General features: G+C 45.2%; 1 protein-coding gene across 4 annotated transcripts; it reads left to right on the forward strand.

Moving 5' to 3' along the window:
- On the forward strand, positions 1 to 25,287 carry LOC110522009 (sine oculis-binding protein homolog B). Of its 4 annotated transcripts, XR_005051455.1 has the most exons (8): positions 1 to 310; positions 3,027 to 3,165; positions 3,991 to 4,185; positions 4,475 to 4,626; positions 12,558 to 12,659; positions 13,346 to 15,385; positions 16,382 to 16,492; positions 22,307 to 25,287. XR_005051455.1 is itself a non-coding variant. In XM_021600067.2 (7 exons), the coding sequence occupies exons 1-6, from the start codon at positions 218 to 220 to the stop codon at positions 15,374 to 15,376; spliced, it is 2,712 nt and encodes a 903-aa protein (XP_021455742.2). In that variant the 5' UTR covers positions 1 to 217; the 3' UTR covers positions 15,377 to 15,385; positions 22,307 to 25,287. The 4 variants fall into 4 exon arrangements, 3 of the variants coding, with proteins under 3 accessions (XP_021455742.2, XP_021455743.2, XP_036831427.1); XM_021600067.2 differs by lacking the exon at positions 16,382 to 16,492; XM_021600068.2 differs by lacking the exon at positions 16,382 to 16,492 and having other exon boundaries at positions 13,367 to 15,385.
- Positions 25,288 to 27,665: the final 2,378 nt, after the last annotated feature.

The following is a 27,665-nucleotide window of genomic DNA, read 5'->3' on the forward strand; positions in this document are numbered from 1 at the left end:
TGTTCGTTGGCGGCGGTACCACGGCAGCAGCAGGCCACAGCGCCCAACACGCATGTTCAGTGGAGAGTCAATGGAAGGAGCCCTCAGATGACGGACGCAAACGTCTGGGCATGACAGCCGCTGTCACCGAGAGTGACAGCTTTCGCTCTCTGACGCCGCACCTCGACTAGACCCGAGTGAAGCCCGCCAAAGAAGTGACACGGAGCAAATCAGAACTATGCCAGAGATGGAAAAAGGGAGACCACCGGAAAATAAACGCAGTAGGAAACCTGCGCACCCCGTCAAGAGAGAGATCAACCAAGAGATGAAGGTGAGAGGAAATGTTTTGGCTGCTTTTCTTTTGTTGGTGTTCCGTTTGTGAATTCTTTCAAGGGCAGTTTGATTCAGTGGGGTAGAGTGCCGTGCGTAAAAATCACAGTTCAAGAGGCATAGAAGCGACGCAAACTTTGATTTGTTTCAGTGAAATGATTAGCGCACCTCCCTTTAAAGTTGTTTTATAATTTAATGTCGTTATATTATTGAATACTGACGAAATAAAAGTGATAAAACAATTGTGTAACATCAGTCCCATATTGGTGAAATAAGACAGCTATATTAGATTACCTGGCCTTGCCATAATAAACCAACTTTCGGGAAATGTACTTTTCCGGGAGGATAGAAAAGTGTGTGTTTAATCAAAGTGTCAATCTTATGTTATCCAATAGGCTATTTGATATCGTGCACACTGAATTGTAGCCCTTCTTTAGTGACGCCATGTCAGTCCAGCTGTGGCCGCGCGCAATGTCCAGTGGTGTTCCAGATGTGCGTCACCACCAGACAGCAAGAACACATAACGTCTTCCCTGCTTCGGCTGTGCTCGCACTTGTTGTAGTAGGATAGTCTATTACAATCTAACTTTATAAAATGGAAGGCATTTGGCCAAACAAACTGAGTAACACTGGTCACTTGAGACTATCCGCTTAGGACATTTGAGACTTGTGAGTAAAAGGTAAGGAATATCCATGAGCTCCCCCTCCAAAGGACAAAAAAAATAATAATGGAGTTTGGGCTTATATTCTGGTCTTTTCGTGAGAGAAGAAAGGTGGTCTTTTTGCATGAGTGGTTTGGATTGTAGCTTTGATATGCAGGGAGCGGTGTAGAATTACAACTTAACTAATTTTAATCAAAACATGCGAAATGCTATCCGGGCTTGATGTAAGTCAGCCTGGCCTGGATCTGGGCTGGATCTGGGGGTCGGCCCTGGGTTGTTGCCTTTGGCTGGGGCTCACTCTGTGGTTTGGGATATGGCTTGTCACTCTCACAAAGCAGATGTTTGTCTGAACTGCCAAGAAGAAACAAAAACAACATTGTGGGAAGTAAAGCACGGGGAGGGGAAAGAAAAGACGCCTGTCTCCGCCTAATGAGAAAATAGTGAGACAAAACGACACTTAAATGTAATATAGGAGGACTGGCCCTGATGTAATCATTGACGTAGACTGGGCTAGTCCATGGCAGGCAGCACTGACAGACTACTAGTTTGTGATTCTCAGACATGTACTGGATCTACAGTATAAGGTTATGCGCGGTAATGAACTGGGGCTGTTGGACTTGAAGGCCAGTTGTATAAGGGTCGCATTATGAAATAGAGAAGGGGAGGGAAAGAAAGAAAGATGGACAGACAAAAAGATAGACAGACACGGTTGTTTCTGGGGCATTCTGTCTGCGGGCTGATCCGGTCCGGTCCTGTCCAGTGTTGTGTCAGCTAAATGATCTATTTCAACACCATAGTCTGACCCACTCCCTCCACGTCAGACCGTAGTACACGGACACCAAATACTTGACTAATCATCATTAGGCATATTTAGCTGGATATGATACCTCTGTGTGCACACATGTGCACACACATGTGCACACACACACACACACACGCATGTGCACACACACACACACACACACACACACACACACACACACACACACACACACACACACACACACACACACACACACACACACACACACACACACACACACACACAGACATATAGACAGAGAAACACACATACACACAGAGCTCCATTTCTTTGAGGCCCTGGTCCGGAGCAGAGGTCAGTCAGTGTGAGGAAAGCAGGGGGAAAGAATGTGCAGTCAGTACTACAGGCCTAGTACAACACTCCCACAGGCAGGCTGTCCACGCTGGAAAAGGTTGAAACCCGAGAGTGCAGTGTCGGGTATCAGGTCTGGAAGGTGCCGGGCGGAGGGGGCCAAGGAGAGGCAGAGAGAGGAGAGGGCAGGGGAGAGGAGGGAGGGGACACACAGAGAGGGACTGGAGAGTGCTGGACGCTCAGGAGAGTTGAGGGGAGAGGAGCGGGTCATTTCCCAGAACCATGGGACCTAGAGGCGGTGTAGGGTGTCCCGCTCTGATTTCTGCCCATTCCAGATCGTGTTTCTGTTCCAATCCCCGCTCGCCCCCAAAGCCACAGAGGCGGAGAGGTGGGCGGATGAAGAGACAGGGCTAGACCTTTGTGCTGTTTTTTAAAACATGGTCTTAATAAATAAATAAAAAAGCCTGGACGTTCAATTCTCAACCCATCTGCTAAGAACACTTTTTTTTCTTCTCTGTGTCTCTTTTTCCCCCTCAATTAAAATAGACAAACAAATGATGATTCATAGATTTCACAATAGTATTAGGTTGAAAAACTTTTCCGGCTCTGATTTAGCAAGAGTAAACAAACTGGAATACATCATGGAAAAAGAGTCATACTGTACGCCTCTGTGTTCCCCTATTCATTTCATCCAGGCAGGGCTGGTCTGGAAGTCAAAAGAATCCAGCACATTGATTCGGGAGTGGAAGCTCTGGTTACATTTAAAGAGTGGGATGAAAAAGTTCCACTCACAAACCTCAGATGTAAGGTCACTCAAAACTGAAGTTCATATTGGCTTAGCATTAGCATGCAGTGTTTCAGTTGCCTCGTCACCCGCCATGTCACCTGACTGACATAACCTATAATGTTGCTCAGTGATTTATTTTCCTTTTCTCCCTCTAGACGTTTGCAGAGAGCACCATGAATGAGCTCCTAGGCTGGTACGGCTATGACAAGGTGGAGCTCAGGGACAACGAGGCAACCGAGATACGGAACTACCCCAACCGAGAGAGACGCCAGCAGCATGTCTCCGTCCTTAAAGGTGAGAAAAGGCGAGGGTCCCGTTCAGTAGGGCACATCGTAGCAAAACGTTTTGCAACAGATAGTGGAAATCTGTGTTTTAATTGAACAAGTTCAGGTGGCGCCTTACCGTTTCAAAATTATTTCTGCCTACTGAACACGACCCAAGATCATTAGTTCAGGTAGTATCTTCCCGTTTCTCTCCCTTTCAAAACGTTTCTGCCAACTGAACAAGGCCCAGGTATCTACAACACAAGTAGCATAGTTAACAGAGGTCAGACAGAATTCACAGGTAACCCAATAACAGAGCATACAGGTTTTTCAATAAAGATAGAATCACTTAAAACATTTGCTAGACATACTTGCAACTTAATTCACCATTCTTATGTTTCACTTATTATCCCTGTATGGCTGGATTTTTCTCTTTCTAAAATGTTCAGTGCCATTGTTGTCTTAGGTCTCTCTTTATCTAGTGTTGTGTTGTCTCTCTTGTCTTGATGTGTGTTTTGTCCTATATATATTTTTTTTATTTGTCTTTTTAATCCCAGACCCTTCCCTGCAGGAGGCCTTTTGCCTTTTGGTAGGCCGTCATTGTAAATAAGAATTTGTTCTTAACTGTCTTGCCTAGTTAAATAAAGGTTAAATATTATAAACATTATCTTTATTTTGTCAACGTCCTTTGGGCTGCATATACATTATTTGTTTATATGGAGTGATATTAGTGCCCCGAAAAGCTCAACATTTTGAATGCAGATTACATCTATTTAGTCACTTATATCACTCCATACCTATGTTAGAACATAAATGGGCTCTCATAAAGTGACCATACATATCCTGTACCTTCCAGAAAACTCAGTGCCGAAGCCCAAGAGCTTGAACAGCAAAGTCAGCCCCTCTGCACTGGCCATGAGGAGTGGAGAGAGAGAATCATCCAGCGTCCCCTCTTCCACTTCCTCTTCCTTCCCCAGCTCCTCCTCTTTGACCAGCCCTAAGGAGCATAAGAGCGCTCCTGTAATTGTCCCCCTTATAAAGCCATCTGCAGGTAGGGCAAACATCACACATGCACACACACATACACACACACAAGCACTTTGTGTGAACAACTGGGTTAGAACCCGCGTCTCCTGCACATCATAAAAGCTTGCTAGCCGCTGAGCTAAAGCCTAGTCTTCAGGTCACCATCATCATCATCATCACTACCACATATAGCCTACAATTATTTTATACAGCTGAAACACTCACATGCTCTTAACATGGTCATCATCATCATCATCATCAATCACACTTCGCATGTTGATGTTGATTCCTCTCTCCTTTGGCTCTGTCCACAGTGGAAGACGTGCAGAATGTGCAGATAGTGTGTGTGTGGTGTCAGAAGGAGGGGGTGAAGCGCTACTCTCTCTGTATGGGCACCGAGCTGAAGAGCTTCTGTAGTGAGAAGTGCTTCGCCGCCTGCCGACGGGCCTATTTCAAACGCAACAAGGTGAGGGATTCAACCTTGATTCAACTAGGAGTCAATGGACAATTTTAGGTCTGACAAAACTGACGAAGTTCAGATGGAAATAAAGATAAGCATGCACACACAGACACACACACATACACACACACACTTTAATGGTGAGATTTCTGGCAGGTAAACAATCCCTCGGAAATGGAATACCACTGTTTTCCTCAGTGAGGTCATCTTTATCTATACCATTGTATTGATAAAACAAATCAAGAACTTAAAGAGAGTGTGTGGGTGCATGCATGTGTGAAGGGTTTTATCCAAGCACAACACAGGTAACACACACACACACAACACACACACAAGCTACCCAGGAAAGGGCTGAAAATAGCCCACATTAATATATAGTGCATTCGGAAAGTACTCAGACCCTTTGACTTTTTCCACATTTTGTTATGTTACAGCCTTATTCTAAAATGGATTAAATCGTTTTTTCTCCCTCATCAATCTATACACAATACCCCATTAATGGCAAAGCAAAAACAGGTTTTTAGACATTTTTGCAAAGTTATAAAAAATGTAAAAACTGAAGTGTCACTTTACATAAGTATTCAGACCCTTTACTCTGTACTTTGTTGAAGCACCTTTGGCAGTCATTACAGCCTCAAATCTTCTTGGGTATGACGCTACAAGTTTGGCACACCTGCAGATCCTCTCAAGTTCTGTCAGGTTGGATGAGGAGTGTCGGTGCACAGCTATTTTCAGGTGTCTCCAGAGATGTTTGATTGAGTTCAAGTCTGGGCTCTGGCGAGGCCAATCAAGGACATTCAGAGACTTGTCCCGAAGCCACTCCTGCGTTGTCTTGGCTGTGTGCTTAGGGCCATTGTCCTGTTGGAAGGTGAATCTTCTCCCCAGTCCGAGGTCCTGAGTGCTCTGGAGCAGGTTTTCATCAAGGATCTCTCTGTACTTTGCTCCAGTCATCTTTCGCTTGATCCTGACTAGTCTCCCAGTCCCTGCCGCTGAAAAACATACCCACAGCATGATGCTGCCACCACCATGCTTCACCGTAGGGATGGTGTCAGGTTTCCCCCAGACGTGACGCTTGGCATTCAGGCCAAAGAGTTCAATCTTGGTTTCATCAGACCAGAGAATCTTGTTTCTCATGGTCTGAAAGTCCTGTAGGTGCCTTTTGGCAAACTCCAAGTGGGCTTTCATGTGCATTTCACTGAGGAGTGGCTTCCGTCTGGCCACACTACTATAAAGGCCTGATTGGTGGAGTGCTGCAGAGATGGTTGTCCTTCTGGAAAGTTCTCCCATCTCCACAAAGGAACTCTGGAGCTCTGTCAGAGTGACCATTGGGTTCTTGGTCACCTCCCTGACCAAGGCCCTTCTCCCCGATTCCTAATTTTGGCCAGGCGGCCAGCTCTGGGAAGAGCATTGGTGGTTCCAAACTTATTACATTTAAGAATGATGGTAGCCACTGTGTTCTTGCTGAAAAAATGTTTGTGTACCCTTCCCCAGATCTGTGCATTGACACAATCCTGTCTTGGAGCTCTACGGACAATTTCTTAAAACTCACGGCTTGGTTTTTAATCTGTGGGTTTTTAAAACTGTGGGACGTTATATACACAGGTGTGTGCCTTTCCAAATCATGTCCAATCAATTGAGTTTACAACAGGTGGACTCCAATCAAGTTGTAGAAACACCTTTGACTCTAATAGCAAATGGTCTGAATACTTATGTAAAATAATTTTTTCAGTTTTTTACTTTTAATACATTTGCTAAAATTTCTAAAAACCTGTAATCGCTTTATCATTATGGGGTATTGTGTGTAGATCCATTTTAGAATAAGGCTGTAATGTAAGAAAATGTGGAAAAGGTCAATGGGCTTGAATACTTTCCGAATGCACTGTATGTAGTCTTAGAAATATGGTTAATGAAATTAATAACTTACTAACATCAGATAACATTTATATATTATGTAAGGATTGTCATCCTCTTCTTATGAGGAATATGATGGATCGGACCAATGCGCAGCGTGGTAAGTGTTCATGTTATATTTATTAGAACAGAAACACTAAACAAAATAACAAAGAGAGTGAAACAAAAATGAAACAGTCCTGTAAGGTGCAGCAATACAAAACAGAAAACAACTACCCACAAATCATAGTGTGAAAACAGGCTACCTAAGTATAGTTCTCAATCAGAGACAATGATAAACAGCTGCCTCTGATTGGGAACCATACCAGGCCAAACAGAAATACAAAAACATATAACACATAGAATGCCCACCCCAATTCACGTCCTGTTCAAACTAAAATAGAGACATAAAAAAGGAACTAAGGTCAGGGCGTGACAGTACCCCTCCCCTTCCCAAAGGTGCGGACTCCGGCCGCAAAACCTAAACCCATGGGGAGGGTCTGGGTGGGCATCTGTCCGCTGTGGCGGCGCGGGACGTGGACCCCACTCCACCATAGTCTTGGCCCACTCAAGTGGCGCCTTTGGAGCGGCGACCCTCGCCGCCGACCTCGGATTGGGGACCCTTGCAGCGGGCCCCGAATAGATGGGAGACTCCGGCAGCGCCGGACAGGCGGGAGACTCCAGCAGTGCCGGAGTGAAGGGCGACTCCGGCAGCTCCGGAGTGACGGGCGGTTCCGGCAGTTCCGGAGTGACGGGCGGCTCCGGAAACTCCTGACTGACGGGCGGCTCAGGCAGCTCCTGACTGATGGGCGGCTCTGGCAGCTCAGGACAGGAGGGCGGCTATGGCAGCTCCGGACAGGAGGGCGGCTCTGGCAGCTCCGGGCAGGAGGGCGGTTCTGGCAGCCCCGGGCAGGAGGGCGGCTCTGGCAGCTCCGGGGAGGAGGGCGGCTCTGGCAGCTCCGGGCAGGAGGGCAGCTCCGGACAGGAGGGCGGCTCTGGCAGCTCCGGACAGGAGGGAGACTCTGGCAGCTCCAGACAGGAGGGAGACCTCCAATGCGCCTCCACAGTCCAGTACGTCCTGTGCCTGCTCCCCGCACTCGCCCTGAGGTGCGTGTCAACAGCCCAGTACCACCAGTGCCAACACCACGCACCAGGCTTCCCGTGCTCCTCCAGAGTCCAGTTCACCCTATTCATCTTCCCCACACTCATCCTGAGGTGTGTGTCCCCAGCCCGGTACCACCAGTGCCGGCACCACGCACCAGGCCTACAGTGTGCCTCGCTCTGGCTCGTCCAGAGCGTCCGGCGACAGTACCCAGTCCAGAGCGTCCGGCGACAGTACCCAGTCCAGAGCATCCGGCAACAGTACCCATTCCAGAGCATCCGGCGACAGTTCACAGACCGTAATTTCCAACGACGGGCCACAGTCCAGGATCTCCAACGACGGGCCACAGTCCGGAACCTCCAACGACAAGCCACAGACCAGAACCTCCAACGACGGGCCACAGTCCGGAACCTCCCACGACTGGCCACAGTCCGGAACCTCCAACGACGGGCCACAGTCCAGAACCTCCCACGACGGTCCCCAGCCCTGGGTCCCCAGCCCTCAGTGTAAAGAAGGGGGGCGGCGTCCAGAACCTAAGCCGCCAGTTAGATGCCCACCCAGACCCTCCCATATATATTTAGGTTTGCGGCCGGGAGTCCGCACCTTTTGGGGGGGGGGTACTGTCACGCCCTGACCTTAGTATTCTTTTTCTTTATTATTTTGGTTAGGTCAGGGTGTGGCGAGAGTGATGTGTGTTTTTTTGTCCTGTCTAGGGTTTTTTGTACATATTTGGGGTTTTGGTACGTCTAGGTAAATGTAGGTCTATGGTGGCCTGAATTGTTTCCCAATCAGTGACAGCTGTTTATCGTTGTCTCTGATTGGGGATCCTATTTAGGTTGCCATATTCCATGTTGATTTTGTGGGTTATTGTCTATGTATTAGTTGCCTGAGTCAGCACCAGTGTTTATAGCTTCTCGTTCGTTTTGTTAGTTTGTTTAGGTGTTCTTCCTTTAATAAAGAGGAATGTATTCTCATCACGCTGCGCCTTGGTCTCCTCGTTACATAGAACATGACAAGAACTGACTGTTAGAACTATTAAAGCTCCATGGATTGATGAGAAATTTAAAAACTGTATGTATGGTTGAAAGAGATGGGGCAAAAGGAGTGGCAAATAAGTCTGGCTACACATCTGACTTACTGCAAATTGAGAAATTATGTGACTAAACTCAACAAAAAGAAGAATAAACTTCATTATGAAGCCAAGATCAATGAAATAAATGAAATTATGGGCAGAAAGACAAATTCAACTCCATCGTTCATCAAATCTGAAGGCTTATTCATCACAAAACCATTTGATGTTGCCAATTATTTTAATGACTACTTCATTGGAAAAGTGGGAAAACTTAGGCAGGAAATGCCAACAACGAACACTGAACCATCATACTCATGCATAAAAAAAAATTATGAAAGAAAATTATTACAAGTTTTAATTTTGTAAAGTTAGTGGGGGAGAGGTGGAGAAATGATTGTTATTGATCAATAATGACAAACCTTCTGGCATTGAAAACAGGTGGAGAGCTACTGAGGATGGTAGCTGACTCTATAGCCACTCCTATCTGTCATATGTGTAATCTGAGCCTAGAGGAAATGTGTTGTCCTCAAGCTTGGAGGGAAGCAACAGTTATTCAGCTACCCAAGAGTGGTAAAGCCTTTACTGGTTCTAACAGCAGACCTATCAGCTTGCTGCCAGCTCTTAACAAACTGTTGGAAAAAATGCAGCATGCTTATATAGAAGGGCACTTAACATGTACTGCACTGACACAAATGACTGATGATTGGTTGAAAGAAATTGGTAATAAGAAGATTGTGGGAGCCGTACTGTTAAATTTCAGTGCAGCATTTGATATTATTTACCATAACCTGTTATTGAGAAAATGTATGTGTTATGGCTTTTCAACCTCTGCCATATCATGGATTCAGAGCTGCCTAATAGAATTTAGAGGGCTTTCTTTAATGGAAGCTTCTCTAATGTCAAACATGTAAAGTGTGGTGTACCGCAGAGCAGCACCCTAAGCCCTCTACTCTTTTCTATTTTTACCAATGACCTGCCACTGGCATTAACTTCTAATGGGCAGGTGGGACAGTAGCGTCCCACCTGGCCAACATCCTGTGAAATTCAAAAGTACCAAATTCAAATATTTAACATTCTTGAAAATATATGCGTTATACATCAAAATAAAGCTTAACTTCTTGTTAATCCAGCCACTATGTCAGATTTCAAAAAGGCTTTATGGCGAAAGCAAACCATGCGATTAATTGAGGACAGCGCCCCGCATACAAACACATGAAAATCATATTTCAACTTGGCAGGTGCGCCACAAAATACCCTAAAACGTAAATAATTGATACAATTTAAGAAGGAATAAACTGTTTCTAATACTAATAGAGTGTTTTCTATCCAAATATACCAATTATATCCTAGCTTCTGGGCCTGAGTAACAGGCAGTTTACTTTGGGCACGCTTTTCATCCGGAGGTGAAATTACTGCCCCTTACCCAAGAAAGGTTAAACAAAGCATGTGTGTCCTGTATTCTGATGATTCGTTCATATACGCATCAGCAACCACACCTAATGAAGTCACTGAAACCATTAACAAAGAGTTGCAGTCTGTTTTGGAATGGGTGGCCAATAATAAACTGGTCCTGAAAATCTTTAAAACTAAGAGCATTGTATGTGGTACAAGTGATTCCCTAAGTTCTAGACCTCAGCTGAATCTGGCAATGAATGGTGTGGCTGTTGAACAAGTTGAGGAGACTAAATTACTTGGTGTTACCTTAGATTGTAAACTACAATGGTCAAAACATATAGATTCAATGGTTGTAAAAATAGGGAGAGGTCTGTCCGTAACAAAGAGATTCTCTGCTTTTTTGACACCACACTCCAGAAAGCAAGTCCTGCAAGCTCTAGTTTTGTTTTATTTCTTGATTATTGTCCAGTCGTGTGGTCGAGTGCTGCAAGGTTAAGCTGCATCTGGCCCAGAACAGAGCAGCACATCTTGCTCTTCGTTGTAATCAGAGGGCTAATATAAATACTATGCATGTCAGTCTCTCTTGCCTAAGATATTGTCTAGTCGTGTGGTCGAGTGCTGCAAGGAAAGACCTAGTTAAGCTGCAGCTGTTCCAGAGCAGAGCGGCATGTCTTGTTCTTCATTGTAATCAGAGGGCTAATATAAATACTATGCATGCTTGTCTCTCTTGGCTAAGAGTTGAGGAGAGACTAACTGCATCACTTCTTCTTTTTAAAAGAAACATTAATGCGTTGAAAATACCAAATTGATTGGATAGTAAACAGAGCTCTGACACACACGCTTACCCCACCAGACATGCCCCCAGGGGTCTTTTCACAGTCCCCAAATCCAGAACAAGAAAGTATTATATACTGTATATACTGAAAGTATTATATACTGTATCCTAGTGGCGCAGCCGTCTAAGGTACTGCATCTCAGTGCTGGAGGTGTCACTACAGACCCTGGTTCAATCCCAGGCACAACGGCACAACGCCTCTCCCATATTTGACAAAGCTAGTTTGTGTGTATGTAGACTACGTGTGCCTTTGTTAAATTGATCTTGAGCTGTTCCTGTCCATTAATGTTCTGTATTATGTCATGTTTCATTTTTTGTGTGGACCGCAGGAAGAGTAGCTGCTGCTTTCGCAACAGCTAATGGGGACACTAATAAAATACAAACAAAATACACACAGACACCCACACACACATGCTGGTTTCTAATAGACAGGCCAGTGTTTGGAGCGTGGGGAGGGGTCAAAGTTTGCAGAGGACAGTTAGGGCTCTATTCAATCTGTATCGCTGAAGCATTACAGATTGGGTGATATAAATTTAAAGGTACTTTTCGTATGCATCGTTTACCAGGAATACAGTCTCGGCTAACTTGTGAACATTGCCGTTAAATTTCAGTCATGCTGTAATTCTGAACTTCTGTGATACGGATTCAATAAAGCCCTTAGTATCAGTTTCGCCTTAATGGAGAAAGGGCCAGTCAAAAATGCGGCTTGGTTCGGGAGGACAGGGGAGTAGTGTCCATACACCACTTCTCTCCCATACACATTACCACCATTTTTCACCCTCCATCCAAGACATGGATACCCCCTCTTAGAGGCATGGGGGTGTCAGGCAAGGCTATCCCCATTCAACATTTCTGTTGTTTATGCAGCGCTAGGTTATAGTCACACAACAACTGACAGGGGGAAAGAGGGAATTGTCTACTTCCTACCTAACAGGCTGCAACAAACCCTCAGTTTTTTTGGTTGGTGGAGGTGGGGATGGAACCTTGGCCATTGGCTTGTCCCTGCTTGTCTCACCGAGGAAGAAGGGCAGGGGGCCTAGGGGCAAGGTGTCCAGTTTCAGCGCATACCTTACCTGCAGCTGCCTCATGTTTCGTAACTCAACACGACTCAGTGGGTCACAGTGAAGGGGGGTGCTCACTGCTCGCAGATCCACACAGGATCAGCTTACATGAATCGGGAGGAATGCCCAATATTATTACAGCCGGACCATTGACAATAATATAAGGGTTTTATGTATGTCATCTACTTATCAATACTTTCCAAAACGTTCCCTTTGTTTCAGTGACCTCAAAGCCCATAGGTCAATGTACTCTGTTACATTGAACCCCTATGACGAGGCGAATCTTGCAGTGGTTATTTTGGAATTGGTTATGTAAGTTTGCTTTAATGACCACGAGAGCCATCCATGATGACTTAAAGCAAATGCTACCTCATCAAAGCTTGGTGCTTAAAATCCCATAAGGGTTCAACTGAATCCAGGCTGTACTCTAAAACATTTTGCAAATGGAGATAAAAAACAATGAGTGTTTCTTATTTGACAAATCAGTCCGTTTGTTTGTTTGTTTGGTGCCTAAGAACATGACCGAGCTCTTGACAGTTTGTTATAAGTGTATAATGATGTGGCTTTGCCCCTGTCCGTCAGGCCCGGGATGAGGATCTCAATGGAGGTGAGCAATCCCCCCAACACACCCATGCCGACGACTCACCCCGACTGGTGATGAAGATGAACAGCAGTGGGGCCAGAGTAAGAACAGAACATAATCGACATCGTGGAAATACATTACTAAACATTACTAAAATGTTTTTGCTAAAAGTGTACTAATGAAGTCAAGCATGTTTGTCTTTAAGAGATATACACCTACTTCAAAACACTTAGGGGTAGTTTCCAGGACACAGATTAAGCCTTAGACTAGGAGTAGGCTTAATCTGTGACTGGGAAACTGCCCCTTAAATTGATAGTTCAGCTGTTTTCCATATATAGATATTTGTTACCTTAAAATAGGCTATGGACAAGGAGAGGCTGCAATCCACATTAGGTTTTGTTAAAGTAGTCATAGCCAACAATTAGCCACATTAGCATTTTGGGACCAATTCCCCATGCACATTAATCTCTCGTGTTTAGAATATATTACATTTAATGCCCAAATCATTTAAAAAAAGAACACAATGAATTTAATATGATTTGAGCATGAAATTGAACACATGCTATATAGGGAAGATTGCCTTACATGGAGAATTCATCCCAAATGTTGAAGTCACTCCTTGTCCAATATAGACTGATTAAATGTTTTTGTGCGGAAACAATTAAGGGCCTTTTAGGCATTTTGAGATGGAAAAACAAAATCACTCTAGTTAAATGTTATACAATACATTCCACATTCAAAGAATTGGTTTTCCCTTTTCACGTGACACTTTAGTAATTCTCCACAGTCACTCTCGCCTGTACCTCAGGTGTGCGACTGGTGCAAACACATCCGCCACACCAAAGAGTACCTGGACTTCGGCGCAGGCGCAGAACGGCTCCAGTTCTGCAGTAGTAAGTGCTTGAACCAGTACAAGATGGACGTGTTCTACAGAGAGGCCAGGGCAGCTCTCATCAGCTCCAGCCCAGGCCCAGGAAGACCCACCCAGGATGGGAGAACTGAGTCCAACGGAGGGGGTCAGAACCAGAAACTCCTGACCCCCGAATCGTGGAACAATGGCGCGGGGGTCGTTCGGGGGAGGACCAGGTCACCCAAAGGGCCCATGCCAAGGACTGTGTCACCATCTGAGGCGTCGTCCTCGTCCTCCAAGGCCCCCGTCTCTGGGCTGAGACACCTGGAGAGGCATGTCCTGCCACCGTTGCCACCCCCAGAGGTGGCAAACCACCACTCCGTCCCCCCTCCTCCTCCTCGCCCCCCCATGGAGCACCACCAACACCACCAAGCAATTCCTCAGATCCCGCTGTCCTTCATCCGGCCCCCCCTCCACGCCCAAGGCCTGACGAGCCCCATCGCCAATCCCCACAGGTGCCACCCTGGCCCCCCTTCCAGCCCCATCAACCGGTCCACCCCTCACTCCCCCCACCACCCCCACCTCCAGCCCCCCTCGGCCTCCTCCATGAACCCACCTAGAATGCACCCATACCCGGGGGCCTACTTCCCTGGCCTGCACTCCCCCCCAATGATGGGGCCCCGTGGCCCTGTGCCCATGCCCTCTATGATGAACTTCGGGAGATGGCCGTCCCTAGGCCCCTTCTTCCCTCAGCCCATGGTCCTGGTTCCCTACCCCATTATTCTACCCATCCCCGTCCCCATCCCCATTCCTATCCCCATACCCATGCCCCCTAAGGCTTCCCCCTCAGACCCCCAAGGGATCTCCCCCAGTGGGGTTATCCAGCCAGTGCCAGATGGGATGGAGAGGAGGTGCTCCAGTGGTGTCAAACTGCCCTCTCCCGGGAGCTCTGTGCTAAGCAGATTAAGTAGAACCCCCAACCAGGGTCTCCCGTCGCCCCCCGACCACCCCAAAAGGGATATCACAGATTGGGTTAAATCGGAGAGTCAGGCTCCGTCGCCCATATCGACCCCCCACAGTGCAGCGTCCTCCCCCAGGGCATGCTACGATGCTTCCCCTTCTTCCACTTCAGTGATTGAGGCACTGTTAGACTTTAAGTTGGGCCAGCAGCAGCAGCCAGAGAGACAGCTCATTCATAGAGTGCTCCAGAGGACCCCAGTCAAGCTGGAGGTCAACCCCCATGGAATGGTGGACCTGTCGGGTAAACGGGAGTCCAGAGCGGGGCAAAGCACCAGGGTATTGGATACCAGAGTGGACCACCACAACCACCACCATGACATTATCAAACCCACCCCTCCACCATCCCAGTCCCCCCTTCCCCTTCACGACATTTCCTTCCCCCAGAGCCCAAACACACAAATCCCCTCGCACACTCCACCAATGACCAGAGGGGGATGCCGCAGCCCTCCCTGTGATGCCGCCACCTCCTCCCCCCCGATGTCCCCAGACATCCCTAACCGAACGACTACGTCATCATCCCCCGACCCTGCTCCCAGCCCAGACTCCTCCCAGTCCCAGAGAGAGGCCCCGCTCCTTGGCCCTGACTCTGTCCTCAGCGAGCTGGAGGCGGTCAAAGAGAACAGCTGCTCCAATGGCCAGGTCCAGGGGAGGGACCAGGGCAAGTTCCCTTCCCTCCCCACTAGCCAATCAGAGGAGCCCTCGCCCAGTGGCGACCCTAAGGACCCCCACATCCTCGATGAGGACCACGCCTATGCCCTGCCCACCCCCACCCCCACCCCTACCCCTACCAGGACGGGCAGTTTCCCAGCCACCACCCACACCACACTCCTTCTGCCCAAGCTCAGGGACAAGGGCACCCTCTGGAGCCCACCAAGTGTGGCTGGACCTGGGGACATGGAGCCAGCTCAGAAGAGACGTTGCCTCCGTATCCGAGATCAGAACAAGTAGAAGAGGGAGGTGGGTGTTGCTTGTTACACAGGCTTTTGGGGCACTATAACATATGTTGTTGTTGTTTTTTTTTGTGGGGGGGTGGGGGGGGGGGTCATGGAGATGTTAGGATACCTAGAGGAATCTGAATGAGAAAGACGTAATACAGGTGAAGATTATATGAAGGAACTTCCATATAGATGAAATAACCTTAGAAGAAGGTATACAATGAACTGCTTAAATCTATCACCAACAATCAAACACACACACACTCGCGTGCCCTGACAGATCCCCATATAAAACAGTCCAACATCCAGACAAAGCGTTGTCATTGTAACAGACCCTGCATGTTGAGGTGATCTCTTTTCAAAGTGACTCTCATTGTCTCTCTTCTCTGCTCCTTCCCCTGGCCTAGCTGTAATCCTAGAGCTGTGGGGAGTGCCAAGTTACTGGGATTCTCTCTCTTTGGTGCCATTCTGTTTCGTGGCCATGCGCATATTGTGTAACCGTGTGTGTGCTTTTGGGAATATCCCATTGGCTCCATTGCACCAGGCAAGCGCTAATCAAACATGGTTGATTCAAATACATTTTGAGAACCGAGCTAGTACATTTGGTTCCAAAGCCATACACTTCCTGATCAGTAAAACTGAAAAGGTTTTTAAAACATTCTGAGAAGATTTCACCTGTTCTGTGTACATGTTTAGGTTGCAGAGAGGTTCTGGTCAGAACCTTTATTGTAGCACAGCATCAGTGAGATTCAAACCTATGCTCTTCTCTTACTTTACTCACGGTATTAGACCACTGCACCACCAGGGTGAAGGTAACATGCAATGTTTTTTGAACTCAAGCTATTCATTTTAGTCTGTTCAAACAAACTACATTTCAAAGGAAACAAGCACTCATTAACCCTATCAGTCCCGAGACCCCAGCAAAAATCGTCTTTTAATTGATCTGACCTTCATTTATCTGATTGTTCAGCCTTTATATTTAGCCTCACAATGAATTGTTTGACCTTTTTCTTTTCAGGACAATCGGGGCTACAAGTAGAACAGAAAACAGTTTGATTGACAAATGAAATTTTTAAGAACAAGGTCCGCCAAAGGAAAAACCTGAGAAAAATGAATTTATATGAATGCTGTAAGTACAGAAATGGAAATGAACATCCTACTAGTCAGTGACAACTGTGTGGAGTTTGTGACAGAAAATATGTGAGCTTATTACAGTATTATAAACACTGTCCTGGGATTTCCTATGAACTTCTATATAGAAGAACCACTTACTTTCTAATGACTCTTGTGTAGCTTGTGTAGAGTCATAGAGTGTCATAGAGCAACACATGTTACATGTGCGTGTTTGTGAGAATCTCACCTTTATTTTAATAGTTTGTAGCTCAAACCATTCAGAGTCTACGGACATTTTTGTAAAAAGACCCGGCCCAAGTCCCTTCGGGATCCACCATTGTCTCACAAACACCGCTCTAGCTCAGGCCCCATTATTCAGTGTCCGTGGGTGAGGTCGATTGATCAAGGGTGATCGAGCAGCTCACCCAAAGGATTGGGTACTGCCAAAGTTCCACACTGTGTGATAATCTTTTATCCCATGAACCACCACTCTTCCAATCCAGCCCTCTTTCTGGCGTTACCTTGGAGACGGTGGCGATCAGCAGACTCGAAGGCGCTGTGAATATGAGAGCCTGTGTGTGTGTGTGTGTGTGTGTTTGTGTGTGTGTGTGTGTGTGTGTGTGCTGTGAAAATGAGAGCCAGCCCTCAGTGATAGAGCCCTGGGGCTTCATTAGAATACTGAGCAGCAGAACCGGAACGATCCGGTTACGTGTGTCACAACGACACTGACATGCAATACTGGCCCTGGCGCCGTCGCTCGGTCTCACTCCCATGTAGGAGTTTAGTGGTGAGCAATCATCTCTTCTAGTCTAATTTAGTAGCATTTATTGGCGTTCTCTTCTCTCCTCATCTCCCCTATTCTTTCTTATCCTCTCCTTCTCCACTCCCGTCCTCTCTTCTTCTCCACCTCCTCTCCCCTTTCCTCTCCTCTCTTTCTCTTCTCTCCATTTCTCTACTCTCTCCTCTCTCTTTTCCTTTCCTCTCCTCTCCTCTCTTATTCCCTTCTCTCACTTCACAGCTTCTTTCTGCCAACCAGATGTTCTATGGAAGACATAAAGTACAGTCAAGGAACAACCCTAACGACCAATCAGATTGGAGCCCTCCTTACTTTCGACAAATCAGATCCGTCTCCAGTTTACCCTTTTCTAATTGTTCATTCAAATGGTTCTTTTGCCACCCAGAGCTGTGTGATTATGTGCTTATCTTTCCGTTTTACATCCTGGGCTTAATGTACACATGATGACAGAGAAGGTTTTGATTTCCAGTTACCTCTACTTCCTCTCTTTTCCCCTCCCATTTCGAAAACCTCAAAAGGTCAAGGGTCATCTTAATAATTGTGTCTGAAAGTGAAAAAGATGGCTATTGGCAGAGAGCGACACATAACCCAATGACTGTTTATCATATATTCCCAAAAGCCATGTGCCAGAAGTATTAAACCATCCTCTTTCAGAGAGGTCCCCGCTTCACCCTTTGTCATTGGTTGTAGTCTCACGTGGTCCACCGGTCTCCTTAGTAACCAATACACATGAAAATCACAGAGGGTTGCCAGCGTTGCACAGGCGGATTTATTGCTTGGTGTTCTGTGTAAGGGGAGCCTGTGTGTGTGTTTGTGTGTGTGTTTTTGGTTTTACTATCTTTGTGGGGACCACAAGTCCTCACAAGGATAGTAAAACAAGGAAAATTCGGACAAGTGGAAGTTTCCCCAGTCCCCACAAGAAAATATACTATTTTATGCTTAGTGGTTAGGTTAGGTTGACAATTAAGGTTAGGAGCAGTGCTTAATTTGAACCGGAACCTATTTGGCCGGATCTGGTACATCTCGTGGCATGAAAAAGGATTGGCTTTCACAGAACTAGAATGAGATTCACTTCTATGATCTCTCTACCTCCCTCTGCTCTCTCTCTGCTCTAATAGTGCCTGCAGCTCTCTTCTCTCCAGCATTGCAATTTAAAATTTCCTTATAGAGGAAAGGGTTCTGGAGGAGCCTGATAAATTGACATCAATTTGCCAAAGTTATAGAGTTACTGCTGTCTGTTCAGAAATAAATGAAATAACTACTACACCACAGTGGCAGTGCGTGGGTAAAATCACTGGACCCCCTCCCAAAAAAAGCTACATTACAACCTATGTGATGTGATAATTGCGTTATTTGCTCTATAACCTGTTAATTCATATGCCTTGCGACCGTGGTATAGAGGCCTAAAGGCCCAGACAATAAGGAGACACAGTGGCAGAATAAATTCAACCACACCTTTGTTTTATCACCGGATAGCAACATCTGTCCAGTGAAGTCCACAAAGCATATTGCATGTACAGTAACAGAGCAGTTACATTGCCTACAGCATGGTCAAGTCAAGTTAATGTTTCTGGCATTTTCAGACCACAAAACAAGTATTGATTTAGAGCCACAGAGAGTTACCTCAAGTCACAAAGAAAACAGGAGCTGCCTCCACTATTCCAGCACCATTTCAACTTCAACATTTCAACATCATCAAATCACCTCTTCTTTTGTCTAATACAGTGACAACTAAAATATACCAAAAACGATTTAGTCCAATCAACATCAGCTAAATATGATGTGGTTTTCATGGTTCTGATATCTTTGTGTGTGTGTGTGTGTGTGTGTGTGTGTGTGTGTGTGTGTGTGTGTGTGTGTGTGTGTGTGTGTGTGTGTGTGTGTGTGTGTGTGTGTGTGTGTGTGTGTGTGCGCGCGTTCGTGCAAGTAGATCAACATTTTGACTCACCCTACTTGTGGAGAAACAACAATGCCATCCTCCTCTCTTTCATGTTAACGAAACGGTCTGTCACTCTGTCATACAGTACACGCTTGTATTTGTTGTTTTCCTAGGTTACCTGGCTAAAATGCTTGTTCGCTAGCCTAACTTCCATTCATTTCCAACCTTAGTTAACGTTAGCCTTCAACATTTAGCTACATTTTGAACTTCCATCCTCCCAGGCCAGTGGCACAACAATGTATGAATTGGATGGTGTTTGGATCAGTGGTTCTGGTGGTTCTGATCCAAATGTTTGGATCAGAATAGCCATTATAATCATTGGCCAGTACGGAGAATTAAGTAAAACCTCAAGTCCAAATCCCTATCTCCATCCATGGTTAATTTAGGAAAGGGCCAATTTTAGCTAGCTAGCTAGCCACCGGAGGACGAGAACACAACGAGATGCACAATTCAAGTTTTTCTGTCAATGCCATATGCTCCAAAATCAAAGCTGGCTTCCCTTAACACTTTTTTTTGTTGCGCCTGGACCATTTACAGTTAAGCTGGCTCAGTTTAGTTCGACGCTGATTGGCACATTTTTTTTATTTGATTTTTTTATCAAGGGAGGCCAGATGCTCGCTGGCTTCCCTTGCCTTCAATGCTACGGGCGACAACAATGTCATACTTGTTTGGACCAGACAGCATCAGATAGATGGCATACACGTAGAGAGACAGAGGGCCGCTGTTTCACACGCTCGAATGCTTATATTCAGCTTCTTGCGAATTGAAGGAAAATGATGAAACACAGAAAGACAAGAGATCAATTATTTTATATATATAGTTTTTTTTTTAAATTGGTACATTTTTGGGGTAAGCCTCGCTTCCTTTGGCATCCATGAATACACGCCACTGCCACACCATGAGAAAGCCTACAAATTTAGCCACAGAGGATAAATAGCTTCTTTTAAAAATAGCCTAGCTGTGGAGTGTAGCCCAACAACAAGGCATAGCCTACAGTTGGGAACGTGTGGCAAATCTGTCAGTGAACAAACAGCATGCAGACAAAACTGGCCTCTCGCAATATTTTAAATAGTCTACAATCGCGGGAAAACAAAGGTTAGTAAAGCACATGGCTCCTGCCGAAAAGAAGAACATAACCAGCTGTAGGCTACCAAAATATTTTATCAACATCCAAATATTGTTGAACAAGGGAGAGAGAGGGGGGGGGGGGGGGGGGGGGGCTTTTGGCACTAGCGCATATGCCATCACCATCAAGTGAGCTGTGCTTCATTGGGTGAGTGATACTAGAAAGCCTTTTTAGGACTATAATTTCCTCCTCATATTGTAGCATACAATATGTCTCCACACACCTAGGCCTAGGCTATTGATGGATTCAAGATAAGTCCTTTTCATTGATCTCAGATTATCAGTCAGTCAGTGTCAAAGTAGCCTGTCATTTCAATCATTTGTGCAGCATTATGGTGCTTTCAAGACAACTGGGAACTCGAATCATGACGTCAGTGATCTTCAGGTCGGAAAGTCGGAGCTCTTAGACCAGAGTTCCCCACTTGGAATTCCGAGTTGGAAGACCGTTCAAAACTAATTTTCCCAGTCGGAGCAATTTTTTTTCTGAATTTTACAGTTGTCTTGAACGCACTGAAGTCGGAAGTCAGATATTTCTCAGTTCTCAGTTTCGAGATGTTTTGAACGTGGCAATAAAAAAATATTATGCCAAAGTCTCCAGTAATGTAAAATGACGTAGAATTGGATGAAATGCATTTATACAAGGCCAAACATTTCCCGGACTCTAGGCTAGAAAAAATGTTCCCCATGTGTGGAACTTCTATAAGTGCCTCTACTATATTGCTCTATGTCACAGTGGAAATGTGATGATATGCACGGCATACTTTATTATAAAGAATATTTTTTCTTTCTCATGTGTTCCGGTACCTCAAAGCTCCCCAGGTCACCCCCCTCTCGTACTAACTTTTTGTTCCGGCACCTCCAAATTTACTAGTTAAGCACTGGTTAGGAGTTAGGGGTTAAGGTTAGCGTTAGGTTGTTAAGGATTAGGGTTAGGGGTTAGGGAAAACAGGATATTGAATGGGAATAGTTTTTTTGGTCCCCAAAAGGATAGTAAAACAAACGTGTGTGTGCCGCGCGTATGTGTGAGCGTGTGTATACAGTATATGTGTCTGCTGAGGGTGTGTATAGTAACGTACGTGTGTGTGTTTGCATATGTCGCGAGCGCTTATGTGTAATGGGACCCGGTCTGCGTTCACAGTCGACTGACTTTAGCTTAGTAACTCTCAGTGCAGAGGTTAATATGGCTGTCCACTTTCATTGTGTTCGCTACTAAAAGTGTCTTTAAAAATACTTTTAAGCCTTTTAGCTCTGACAAAATCAACAGGCCAACTGGAGGATTTCACCTCAGGAAATAGCCTGGTTTCGTCTCAGTTTTCAATGCCTTTATTTGGGCTATTTTATTGCCACGTGTAACTAGATCCCTCCACATGGGTATTTGCAGAGCGTTTGAAACTTAAACGGAGAGGGACAAGGGGAATAGAGTTAGAGAGTACAGAGCCATGGCTTCTTGGCCCCTGGTGTGTGTGTGTGTGTGTGTGTGTGTGTGTGTGTGTGTGTGTGTGTGTGTGTGTGTGTGTGTGTGTGTGTGTGTGTGTGTGTGTGTGTGTGTGTGTGTGTGTGCATCCGCCTGTGCATGTGTGTGAGTGTGTGTTCAGCACAGATGTTCTTGGCTTGATAATAACCTATGTGACAGTTATCTGGGTGTTGACATATCTAAAAGCCTCATTCTCACAGTGTTTATGTTGAGTGGGTGGATTAAGGAAGGGAGGATTGACAGAATAGGAAGGCAGATCTAAGACTATGGTATAGATGTAAATGGAAATGCAATTCAAATCCCTTTCTCTCTTTCTCATCCCCCTTTGTCTCGCTCTCTCTTTTTCTTTCTGTCTCTCTTTCACTCTCTCCCTTTCCGTGTCTCTCTCTTCTCTCTCTCTCTCCTTTTCTTTCTTTCTCTCACTTTCTCTCTTTCTCCGTCTCTCGTTCTCTCTCTCTGTATGTGATGAACTGCTTTACTGTTTTACACTGTACAGCGGTACCAGATCCAGTGCCCTGCCCTCTTATGGACATCACCAGAACCAACGCCCTCTCTCCAATCCATTCCTCAGCCAATCAGTCAGCCACCAGGGAGATTGGCCACGCCCTTCTTCTGACCACGAGTTGCCAATCAAGGAAGCAGTCCAATGGGGGAAGCAGCCCAAGATATGGACACCTAGTATATTCACAGCATCTTTGGACTTCAGAGATACCTCCTTCTTTGATCTCTGCCATACTCCATGAGCCTATCAGAGCCCACTCCTCAACCCTATTCAGTGGCTCTACACTAGACGGTAGGCTACTAGGCTCCAATCATCAGCCTTGTGTGGTCTTCTCAGATGGAGCCTGAACCTGATCTCTTTCCTGGGGAAACGGTTTGTTTTCTCTGCCTAGCTCCACACAAAGAGCCACATTGTTCCTCTCCCCCATATCCCACGCTAACTCCCCTACTCGGGTTTTGGGTTACCTGGCCGACGGGGGCTCAAGCTTCAGGAGGAGTGTCTTTTTTTTGGTCTGATTGAGGGCCAGGAATATGTGTGTACCCGCCTCTCCTTCTTTCCTCTCCTCTCCTCTCCTCTCTGTACCCCCTGCCCAATTGCAGTATACAGTACACACACCAGTCCTGAAGTGCAACTTCTTACACCAATTGCTTGATAACTTCCTCTTTCCATCGAATATCATCTCACGAGGGATGAGGGTAAACAATTTCAGTTCAAGAATTTATCCTGAACTATTTTAAGGAGGGATGGAATCTCCTGGAGCAATGAAAAATATGAACTGTAAACAATGTCATATGATAACGAAGGAGAGAGGGAGCAAGTCCCAAATATCAATCAAATATCAATCTTGACTTGCCTGAGACTTGAAGACTTGTCCCCAAAATGAATGCCAAGGCTTTGGCTCAAAGGGCTACTACCACAGTCTTGTGATGTGCAGGAGACCTGGGTTTCAGACCATCACACAGGCAGTGATTTAAAACACTGACTCAGTCATGGGACTTGGGCTATATTGTCACAGGCATACCATTTATGATCTTTTTACCACCAATTGGTCTTTTGACCAATCAGATCAGATCTTTTGCCAATAATCGGGCAGCCTGTGTGAACACTGCCATAGAAGTAGATATTTTGAGTTTCCAAACCCACTCCCTCTGTTGATGCTCCTTACCTTACTCAGATAATGTGCAGTGGGCCCCTTTTGGTGGGTTTGAAACAACAATGTAGGTAGTCATGTTACCAGCCATGGTATTATTTTGAACCGTCAAAGGCTGCAAAATGCAGCTATCAGTATTACAGTTTGATGAGATACTGACTATACGCCTGGTCCCAGATCTATTTGTTCTGTCTTGCCAACTCTTCTAGTCATTGTCATGCCAAAACTATCCACATTATCCAGTGGGAGCATCATCATCTTGAGGCCTTGCCAGCACTCATCATCACATTGTGAGAATTCACTTTTAGTTTTTGCTATACATAGACTTTGACTTTATATTAACTTATGAATGATGCCTAGATCTTCAAAAAGTGCCTTATTGATTTTTATTTTGATGATGATTATTATGCTGTATTTTGCAAGTTCTAACCAGTTTCCAAATGTTTTGTTAGAATTTGTCCAGTAGAGTGCAGTGTCGCTTTTGGAACATACATACCTGCCAAAATAATGGAAACACTTGAGTAAATGAGGGATACAAAGTCAATTGAATGCAGGTGGTTCCACACATGTGTGGTTTCTGAGTTAATTATGCAATTACCATCCCATCATGCTTCGGGTCATATATAAAAAATAATGGGCAAGCCATTATTTTGGCTGCCATGGCTATGCCTCCCCCCATAGGATGACAATGCCCCCATCCACAGGTCACAAATTGTCATTGAATGGTTTAATGGGCATGAAAACGATGTAGGCCATATGCCATGGCCGTCTCAGTCACCAGATCTCAGCCAATTAAACACGGATGGGAGATTCTGGAGCGGCGCCTAAGACAAAACACTAAACACAAAATGATATAATGATTTAGTTTAAGAATGGTGTCACATCCCTCCAATAGAGTTCCAGACACTTGTAGAATATATGCCAAGGCACATTGAAGCTGTTCTGGTTTGTGGTGTCCCAATGCCCTATTAAGACACTTTATGTTGTGGTTTCTTTTATTTTGGGAGTTACCTTACCTGTAGCAGCTGCCTCTTTTTACTATACATAACTAGCCGTCTCCAATACCTTCGGTAAATAGATAGGCTGTTTTCATTAACATAAACGTGTATTAATTCACCTTCATTCAGTAAACAACCATACATTTAGTGCCAATACAAGTCTGTCTTCATCATGCCAATTTCAGCAATGGCTCGATCTATTCATCGATCCTGCCACAGATCACCTGTTGCCACCCCCCCCCCCCCCCCCCCCCCCCCCACACACACACACACACACACACTCTCTCTCTCACACTCTCTCTCTCTCACACACACACACATACACCTCTGCCATCTCAGAACTGCATTCCAAAGAGCACATGCCCAATCAGCGTATGTGTAGCCACGGTGACAACAAGCTCATTCCAGTCAACAGGCTTACCTTAGGTCATGCCTATAGAATCATTGTCAACTTAGTCTGCCCAGGGGACTGTGTCACAAACTATTATGACTCAGCAGTGAGGTCACTCTATACTAATGCCTGTCATACCCTGCAGTACTCCCCTAGCCATTCCTTAGTGGCCAAAAAGTCAACAAAAAACTGCCATAGTATATTGCACATCTACCTGTACCTACCATTTCTGGCCAGTATCAGTTTGGGAAGATAAAAATGTTAAGTTGTCTGAAACCTATATATTGTGGACTCTGAGGACACTTGTTGAACATATAGGGTACTGTATAATTGACCATTCAGATAGTTTTTTATGTAAATGAATACGATAAACCGGGAGCTGTTTGGTGAAGACCCATTTGTAAAGTGAATAAAGGCTATTCTGACGGTACCAACATCATGTGTTATTCAAGTCTGATGTCATATTTTACTTTGTATACCACAAAAATATACTTTTCAATGTAAAATGGTTCAAGTATAGCAACCAAAGTCAAAACTATTGACTGACACATAACATCCGGATGTAGGCTGGATAACATTCTCTCTGCCATACCTTGGTTGTGTCCCAAATGGCATCCTAGTCACTCAGTTAATGACGTTGTTCAAATGTAACACATTTGACCCAATGCCCCACTTATGATGTTGGTGTCAGTGTTTTATATTAATACACATAGACAGAGATGAAGCGATAAAGAGAAGACTCATTTACACGTGCTTACATGTGGTTTGGTGATTGTTTCGTGATTGGATTAACATGATCCAATCACTATCTGATCACGGTTTGTTGCTTCTACACGTGATATTTAAATGTGTCTGGTATCAGTCCACTGTGTCTGCATTGTGACCAGATTTCCTGGTGCCCTCCTGTATGCAAATTATTTGACAGATATTCTTTCCAAATAATGTGAATGTATTTACTTGAACAGTTAGACCTATTGATGTCATAAGTTGACGGGGCTACCTATCAATGACTTTATAGGCCGGTATAATGATGATTTAAATGTTTTTTTATTTTTTTATTTAACAAGGCAAGTCAGTAAAGAACAAATTATTATTTACAATGACGGCCTACACCGGCCAATCCCGGACGACACCGGCCAATCCCGGACGACGCTGGCCAATCCCGGACGACGCTGGGCCAATTGTGTGTCACCCAATCACAGCTGGTTGTGATACAGCCTGGATTCAAACCATGATGTCTGTAGTGACACCTAGCACTGATGCAGTACCTTAGACCGCTGCGCCACAAGGAAGCCCCAAGTGATTTAAATGACAATCGAGATCTGTTGATACACTTGATTGATATGCAAATAGCAAAGGGTCCCTGGACATGTCTACACTTTACGCTTACACTACCGTTCAAAAGTTTGGGGCCACTTAGAAATGTCCTTGTTTTTGAAAGAAAAGCATGTATTTATGTCCATTAAAATAACATCAAATTGATCAGCAATACAGTGGTTTTGTAAATAGACATTGTAAATGTTGTCAAGGACTAACTATTGTAGCTGGAAATGGCAGATTTTTTATGGAATATACACATAGGCGCAAAGAGGCCCATTATCAGCAACCATCACTCCTGTGTTCCAATGGCACGTTGTGTTAGCTAATCCAGGTTTATCATTTTAAAAGGCTAATTGATCATTAAAAAACCCTTTTGCATTTATGTTAGCACAGCTGAAAACGGTTGTACTGATTAAAGAAGCAATAAAACTGTCCATCTTTAGACTAGTTGAGTGTCTGGAGCATCAGCATTTGTGGGTTCGATTACAGGCTCAAAATGGCCAGGAACAAAGCACTTTCTTCTGAAACTCGTCAGCCTATTCTTGTTCTGAGAAATTAAGTATATTCCATGCAAGAAAATTACGATCTCGTACAACGCTGTGTATTACTCCCTTCACAGAACAGCGTAAATTGGCTCTAACCAGAATAGAAAGAGGAGTGGGAGGCCACAGTGCACAACTGAGCAAAAGGATAAGTACATTAGAGTGTCTAGTTTGAGAAAAGTCCTCAACTGGCAGCTTCATTAAATAGTACACATAAAAGACCAGTCTCAACGTCAACAGTGAAGAGGCGACTCCAGGATGTTGGTCTTCTAGGCAGAGTTCCTCTGTCCAGTGTCTGTGCTCTTTTGCCCATCTTAAAATGTTATTTTTATTGGCCAGGCTGAGACATGGCTTTTTCTTTGCAACTCTGCCTAGAAGGCAAAGAAGAGTCGCCTCTTCTTCGCTGCACCTTCGAGAGCATCCTGACCGGTTGCATCACTGCCTGGTATGGCAACTGCTCAGCCTCTGACCGCAAGGCACTACAGAGGGTAATGCGTATGGCCCAGTACATCAATGGGGCAAAGCTTCCTGCCATCCAGGACCTCTATATCAGGTGGTATCAGAGGAAGGCCCTAAAAATTGTCATAGACTGTTCTCTCTGCTACCGAAGTCTAGGTCCAAGAAGCTTCTAAACAGCTTCTACCCCCAAGCCATAAGACTCCTGAACATCTAGTTCGGCTTCCCAGACTATTTGAATTGCACCCCCACCCCCTCTCTACACCACTGCTACTCTCTGTTGTCATCTATGCATAGTGTGTTTAATAACTTTACCTACATGTACATACTACCTCAACTAACCGGTGCCCCCGCACATTGACACTGTATCGGTACCCCGCCCGGTATATAGTCTCGCTATTGTTATTTTACTGCTGCTTTTTAGTTACTTGTTACTTTTATCTCTTATTCTTATCTGTATTGTTGGTTAGGGGCTCGTAAGTAAGCATTTCACTGC

Source organism: Oncorhynchus mykiss, chromosome 4 (genome assembly GCF_013265735.2).
Source record: "Oncorhynchus mykiss isolate Arlee chromosome 4, USDA_OmykA_1.1, whole genome shotgun sequence".
In the NCBI taxonomy this organism is placed as follows: Eukaryota; Metazoa; Chordata; class Actinopteri; order Salmoniformes; family Salmonidae; genus Oncorhynchus; species Oncorhynchus mykiss.